General features: G+C 28.3%; 1 protein-coding gene across 1 annotated transcript in view; it reads left to right on the plus strand.

The window, feature by feature from the left end:
* LOC111687703 (odorant receptor 56a) overlaps positions 1-1,861 on the plus strand; it is a 7,690-nt gene extending 5,829 nt beyond the window's left edge. Inside the window, exons 3-9 of the mRNA XM_023450172.2 lie at positions 334-551; positions 624-836; positions 895-1,016; positions 1,081-1,183; positions 1,246-1,347; positions 1,414-1,566; positions 1,636-1,861. Of these exons, the coding sequence (XP_023305940.2) occupies positions 334-551; positions 624-836; positions 895-1,016; positions 1,081-1,183; positions 1,246-1,347; positions 1,414-1,566; positions 1,636-1,686 (962 nt within the window). The 3' untranslated portion in view covers positions 1,687-1,861. The remainder of the gene's footprint in view (positions 1-333; positions 552-623; positions 837-894; positions 1,017-1,080; positions 1,184-1,245; positions 1,348-1,413; positions 1,567-1,635) is intronic.
* The last annotated feature ends 6,275 nt before the right edge of the window (positions 1,862-8,136 follow it).

The following is an 8,136-nucleotide window of genomic DNA, read 5'->3' on the forward strand; positions in this document are numbered from 1 at the left end:
GAAATGAACTAGAACTGAACTAGAACTGAACTAGAACTGAACTAGAACTGAACTAGAACTGAACTAGAACTGAACTAGAACTGAACTAGAACTAGAACTGAACTAGAAGCCTATTGTCTAGTCTATTCTATAGTAGTTTTCTAGTAGTAGACCAGTCTAAAGTTTAGTCTATAGTTAAGTCTATAGTTTAATCTCTAGTATAATATATAGTCTAGACTACAGTCTAGTCGGCAAAACTTTGAAACTTTAACCAGTATTTGTTAAAAATCGTATATACTTATACACAATTTGTTTTAGAATCTAGATTTCTTTATAACCAATTGTTTTAAACAGGAGTAGTTCGCATGGTAAAATTTCTGCATGAGGATATTACGGGACTCTTACGTATTACCGATCCGTTAGAAGAAATAATGCTGGCTAAAACTGTTAAATATTTACGCATTATAACCGTTTTAATGTGGACCCCGTCTTTAATAGCAGGCTTTATAGCTTATATAGATTGTTTTTATCGTACGGTTTTTATGCCCGAAACCGTTTTCAATATACCAGAGGTAAGTAAAACAAAATTAAAATCGGATAAAACTAATAAAATCTATTAAATCATCTGGTTATTATAATTTAAGGTTCTCAATGGTACAGCCCAACCGATATTATTGTTTCAACTATTTCCCTTTGGTGAGGTTTACGATAATTTCATAGTGGGTTATTTAGGGGCCTGTTATGCTTTGTTTTTAGGCATTACCGTTATACCCTGTTGGCATACATTTGTTACGTGCTTAATGAAATATATCGTTTTAAAATATAACATTATACATAAAAGATTAAAGGATTATGATGTTGGTACAAAAATTTGAAAAATATTTGAATTGAATAATATTTTTAAATTGTTCATAGCTGGCTAAATTATCTTCCCAACTTGATGCGAATAGATTGAAGACCCTCGATGAGGCGAAATTGCTAACGTGGCATGTAAAAATGTGTGAATTTTGTGTTAAAGAACAGATCAATTTAAGATGGTTTTTATTTTGTATAAATATTTTTAAAAATTTTAATATTTCAGAATTTTTTATTATTTAAAAGGTTTACTAATGAGTTACAATCATTGATTAAGATACCGGTGTTTTCGGATTTTATCATATTCTCGGTTTTAATATGTTTTCTATTTTATGCCATAGCAGCGGGTGTAAGGGCTTTCTTAAACTCTTTTGTATAAATTTTCTAATACTATTTTTATAAAAATTTCAGAATCTCTCTAAAATGGACTATTTATTTATAGCCATTTATCTGTTTGTCATGTCTTTTATATTGTGGTTGTATCACTGGCATGCTACTTTAATAGCGGAGTGTGTAAGTTAATGAAATTCGAACTAATTTATAAAATTAGGGAATTTCTAAAATTTTGTTTTTTTTCAGAACGATGAACTCAGCTTTGCCCTCTACTCTAGTCCGTGGTATAAATTTCCGGTAAATGTTCAGAAATCAATACGTTTAATGATGATGGAATCGAATACGCCCTTAATAATGAAGGCCATTTTTGTGGAGCTTAATTTGAAAACTTTTATAGATGTATGTTTCATATTCCGAATTTCTATAAGATGTTTGATATTTAATAGGAATAAATTTTTATTTTTCCAGGTCGTTCGTGGTGCCTACAGTTATTTTAGTATCTTGAACAGTTTAGATTAAAACAGGAGAGCAATAAAAGTTTTACGATTTTAAATTAGACAGGCCAAGAAATTTCAAACCCAAATTGTACTTTTCTAAATAATTGATCTGTAAATCTGGCCTGAAAATTTCTTCATCACATTAAATATCGCGTTATTTTGATGATGGTAAGATATCACGAAGGTGGGAGATGATATTAAAGAGTCGACTGATTGAAATTTTAAATATCTTAACAGCTGTCAGATATCTCAAAAAATATGAACAAACGTTTGTTTTTTTTTCAACTTTTGCAAATATACTTTATGTTATAAGTTTTGACTTTCTTTAAATTTTTGCTGGCCAGTGTAATAAAAGTAGTTTTCTAAAGCACTTTATAAGTAGTGTGTCAGATTCTTAAGGTAGAAAAACGAAAAATAGTTCAGTTCTAGTTCAGTTCTAGGACTGAACTAGAACTGAACTAGAACTGAACTATAACTGAACTAGAACTGAACTAGAACTGAACTAGAACTGAACTAGAACAGAACTAGAACAGAACTAGAACTGAACTAGAACTGAACTAGAACTGAACTAGAACTGAACTAGAACTGAACTAGAACTGAACAAGAACTGAACTAGAACTGAACTAGAACAGAACTAGAACTGAATTAGAACTGAACTAGAACTGAACTAGAACTGAACTAGAACTGAACTAGAACTGAATTAGAACTAAATTAGAACTGAACTAGAACTGAACTAGAACTGAACTAGAATTGAACTAGAGCTGAACTAGAGCTGAACTAGAACTGAACTAGAACTGAACTGAACTAGAACTGAACTAGAACTGAACTAGAACTGAACTAGAACTGAACTAGAACTGAACTAGAACTGAACGAGAACTGAACGAGAATCAGAACAGAATTGGATGATTTTGGAATAGTTTTTGTTGTTGATTGTGAACAATCAATGTGAAATATGGAAACAATATTTTGGATCCTTTTTGTATTTTCAACTTTTAAATAAAAATTTTGCATATGTTTAAACGAAATAAACATGAACAACATAAAAATAAGTGCCAACAGCAAAAAAAAAAAAAAAAAAAAAACTTGTCAACAGTTCCTTTTTTGGTTTATATCTACTTACTTAGGTTGACTACAACTATAATCAAGAGCGACAAAACACAATTATAATGGATTGAGGCGTAAAATTTTCAAACTAACTATCGGTCTAACTGTTGAACTAACTATTTAGAGACTAAACTGTTGTAAAAACTGTCGTACTATATCTTATTGATTAACTATCAAAAAGTGTAACTATCGCTTAAATTTCCGGAATAACTATTTATAAATTAAATTATGGAACAATTAACTATCAAACTAATTAGCACACTAATTATAGAACTTACTATGGGATTTTAAACAAAACTATTCGCTGTCAGTAGTTGTGGTGCCTATTATAATCAAGCTGTTAGTCAACGAACAACTTTTCTCGCTCCCTCTTTTTGTTGCCACCCTTCTTATACATCAAATTGAAATATGAACAACTTAACAAGGAATTGGTGCATAACAAGAAGACGAAAAATAATAACAAAAAAATATAGGATGTTGTATTAAGAAAAACTTTATTTTCGTTTATTTAACAATTTATTTTTTTTTAATATGTATTTTTTCGTTTTTTTTCAGATTTTCTGTATATTTTATTTGTAGCGACGACATATTTGTTCACATGAATTACTTGGTAACAAGACTACAAGGATAACAACAATAACGAGAACAGCAACAGCATTAAACAACAAAAACTTATAATTGAAAATTTACTAAGAAACAGACAAAAAAAATGCGTTGAAAACAAGTTTCACAAAATATAAAATGTTAAAAAAAAGTTATTCTAAATGTAGCTGAATTATTTCAAAGGATTTAAAAATGTTAAAAAAAGTTAAATAAACTTTTTTGATAAACGCAAAAATGTTAAAATATTTAATTTTTGTTCCATTTAGCATTTGTGTGGCTTAGTAATGTCAACGTGGAGCGCATTATTTGTTGTTGAGATCATAGAAATAGTAAAACTTTTAATATTTTTATAAATACATACATATGTAGTGTATTATATTTTCGTTCTTGCCACCCCTTCACTTATTTATTCTTTCTTTATAATCTTTTTTTCATATTTATTTCATTAAGTATCTTAAGTTGAGTAAATCAGTTAACATTTCAAATGTTTTTGTATATAAGTGTATAACTGTAAGTGATGTTAAAGTATCTTGAACAATGACGAAATAATATCAAATGTAACAGAGGCTGCATGAGGAATAAATGCCGCATAAGAAGATACTTACAAGATACAACATTTACTTAGTTATGAATAGCAAAAATGTGCAAAGAATTTTTGCAACTTTATTAACTTTTGTAGTAAAATTAAGATATAAATTTATAATTCAACGAATGGAAGAACAGAACTTGAAAATGTTTTATGTTTTTTTTCTGCTGATTTGTGAGAATTAGCAAACAGTAGGAAGTTATCATTGAAGAAATCATAAAAAGAAATTAATTTATAATATATTCTCGGCTTATTAAGCTAACAACGACAATTGATAATGATGATGTACTATAAGTTATTAGAAAATAAAGAAGTGATAGTTGTAGTAGTCTTAAGTGGAATCTATTGCAAGATTTTGGTGGAAGAAGACAATGTAAGCAGACATGCACAACTAAGGAGGCCTTTCGTAAAACAGTAACGAATAGAAGGAGTTCGTATTAGACATACTTTAGGAAGCTAAGACTAACTAACTAACTAACTAACTAACTAACTAACTAACTAACTAACTAACTAACTAACTAACTATCTAACTAACTAACTAACTAACTAACTAACTAACTAACTAACTAACTAACTAACTAACTAACTAACTAACTAACTAACTAACTAACTAACTAACTAACTAACTAACTAACTAACTAACTACCTAACTAACTAACTAACTAACTAACTAACTAACTAACTTACAAACTAACTAACTAACTAACTAACTAACTAACTAACTAACTAACCAACTAACTAACTAACTAACTAACTAACTAACTAACTAACTAACTAACTAACTAACTAACTAACTACCTAACTAACTAACTAACTTACTTACAAACTAACTAACTAACTAACTAACTTGTTTTTGGAGGAAATAAAAGTGATCACAGATATCGCTTGTTTTTGTTGTATCTCTTATTGTTTTCGAGAAAAACGGACTTTTATGTTTTCACTCAAAATATCGATTTTGGTATGAAATAACAGTGATCACAGATTTGACTTGTTTTTGCTGTATCTCTTATAGTTTTCGAGAAAAACGGACTTTTATGTTTTTACTCAAAATATCGACTTTTTAAAGGAAATCTAAGTGATCACAGATTTCGCTTGTTTTTGCTGTATCTCTTATAGTTTTCGCGAAAAACGGACTTTTATGCTTTCACTTAAAATATCGTTTTTTGACGGAAATAAAAGTGATCACAGATTTCGCTTGTTTTTGCTGTATCTCTTATAGTTTTCGAGAAAAACGGACTTTTATGTTTTTACTCAAAATATAGGATTTTGGTATGAAATAAAAGTGATCACAGATTTCGCTTGTTTTTGCTGTATCTCTTATAGTTTTCGAGAAGAACGGATTTTTATATTTTCACTCAAAATATAGGATTTTGGTATGAAATAAAAGAGATCATAGATTTCGCTTGTTTTGCTGTATCTCTTATAGTTTTCAAGAAAAACGGATTTTTATTTTTTCATTCAAAATATAGATTTTTGAAGGAAATAAAAGTGATTACAGTTTTCGCTAGTTTTTGCTGTATCTCTTGTAGTTTTCGAGAAAAACGGATTTTGGTGTTTTCACTCAAAATATCGGTTTCTGGTATGAAATAAAAGTGATCACGGATTTCGCTTGTTTTTGCTGTATCTCTTATAGTTTTCGAGAAAAACGAACTTTTATGTCTTTACTCAAAATATCGGTTTTTGGTATGAAATAAAAGTATTTGTGGTTTCACTCAAAATACGGACTTTTGTGTTTTCACTCAAAATATCGGTTTTTGGTATGAAATAAAAGTGATCCCGGATTTCTCTTGTTTTTGCTGTATCTTTTATAGTTTTCAAGAAAAACGGACTTTTGTATTTTCACTCAAAATATCGGTTTTTGGTAGGAAATAAAAGTGATCCCGGATTTCGCTTGTTTTTGCTTTTTCTCTTATAGTTTTCGAAAAAACGGACTTTTATGTTTTCACTCAGAATATCGGTTTTTGATGGAAATAAAAGTGATCACAGATTTCGCTTGTTTTTGTTGTGTCGCTTATAGTTTTAAAGAAAAACGTACTTTTATGTTTTTACTGAGTCGTCAACGCAACTCTTTTATAAACATTTATATAGATAAAGTGTAGTTTTCAGAAAACAAGTAAAACTTTTTTTGTTGTTTTTGACATAAAACCATGTTGTTGGCTGTTGACAAGTAAGAAGTTACAAAACAAGTTTTTCATAATTTTCCTTTAACAACGCACTTGACAAGTAATAAGTTTAAATGTTTAGGAATGGATGATGTTATCTTTATTTAGTTTTTTTTTTTTTGCTGTTTATGATTTAGTCTGAATTCATGAGGAAGGCTGATGATTGGGAAGATTTGCTTTGTTTATAATAAATTATTATTTCTTTTAACTATTCATTAATTTCGTTAAACAATCATTGAGTTTTACTCTCTGTCTCTCTCTTTCGCTTGTGTTGATTTGATGTATAAACATTTGATTTAATAAGAAATTATTCATTATTGTATTTGTTGTTGTGTCTAATTGTATGTTTAGTTATATAAATATTGAATTGATTTCAATTCATTGCTTTAAGGGATATTGTTAATTGAGTTGTTATTGTTGTTATAAGTAATTATTATAATGTAAAATATTATCAGAGCAAAATTATGTTTTGCATGTTAAAATGAATACAGGGTTTTACAATAAATGATGAATTTTAATTGCTTTAGAAGCTGTGATGTAAGCAATTAATGTTAAAGAGTAAGCAAACAAAATAAACGTTGCGGTAACAAGAGAAGTAACAATAACAAACGTACAAGCAAAAGGGAGTTTGATTTTAAAGTTTTCTCTCTATTTATCTAAGCAAGAGTGCTCCTTCTTACATATGTTGAGTACAAAGCTCTCTTAAGCTAATGAAGAGCCAGTTTCATAGATTTGTACCTGAACTGTTTTAAGTTAGAAACTTAGGTATAACTTTTTCCCAAATAAATACTCTTTATTTATTTGGTAAATAATGAAATGAGATGAAGCATAAAAATGAAATTGACGGGGAGTTAATAACAAATCAATTTACTTAGAAAACAATTATTGTAATGTAAACATAATTATAATTTTGAAATCTTTATATTTATCAGGATTCTTGTTATTGTTTGTCCATAAGCAGAGTGTTATTAAATGATTTATTACTATTTACCTAAATAACAACAATAATTAAAGTGTTGTGTAAAATAATATTGATTTAGGTTAAATTAGGCTAAAAAGTAATAAATTAAATAAACTAAATGAATTAAAAGTAGATAAACTTCTAAAACAATGTCATTAAATACAACAACAACAAATAAGAGAGCTTTCTAATTTAATCATATTATTCCTTATGCGTGCCATGTACATAACAAATAATCAAGTATTAAAAAGCAATATTCTCATGTCCATCTAAACGTATACTTTATTTCATATAAATTAATATCAATTATACGCCTACTAAGTAACTCACAATCTTTTGCCTTTTTTGTAATTTATTAAATTAAAAATCCACTATATAAAATTTATAGGTTTTATTGTGAAAATAAAATTTATTTAAAACATTTCTATATTTTGAGACATTATTTCCGCTAAGCAAAATAAAACCTAAAATCCTCTAAAAAAACAATAGCTAACAAATACGACAAGCTGATAAAAATCCTGTAATAAAAAATTTATATAACAAGTGACAAAAACTAAAGGCGAAAAAAAAACACACGGACAAGAAGATATACAACGTATAAAGACCAGAGACAACGGTTCAGTGAATTGATGAAATTTATGTACTGGAAGTAAACAGCAGCAAGTCCAAACGAATCAGCATTAAAATGTTGAAAAACAAACAGCCATAGGAATTTACCTAAGCGTACAAGGACAAAAAGTAATATAATACTTCAAAAACAACAACAAAAACAACATCTAAATAAGCTATGGCAACAATCTGCATACGAAAATAAAAAAACAGCAGAGAGGCCGAAGTCGGCTAAGATAGACTATAAGTAATTATAGACTATTTTATAGTCCAGACTATAGATTACTTTATAGTCCAGACTATAGACTACTTTATGGTCCAGACTATAGACTATTCTATTATCCAGACTATAGACTATTCTATAGTCCAGACTATAGACTATTCTATAGTCCAGACTATAGACTATTCTATAGTCCAGACTATAGACTATTCTATAGTCCAGACTAT

This window comes from Lucilia cuprina, chromosome 6 (assembly GCF_022045245.1).
Source record: "Lucilia cuprina isolate Lc7/37 chromosome 6, ASM2204524v1, whole genome shotgun sequence".
Classification (NCBI taxonomy): domain Eukaryota; kingdom Metazoa; phylum Arthropoda; class Insecta; order Diptera; family Calliphoridae; genus Lucilia; species Lucilia cuprina.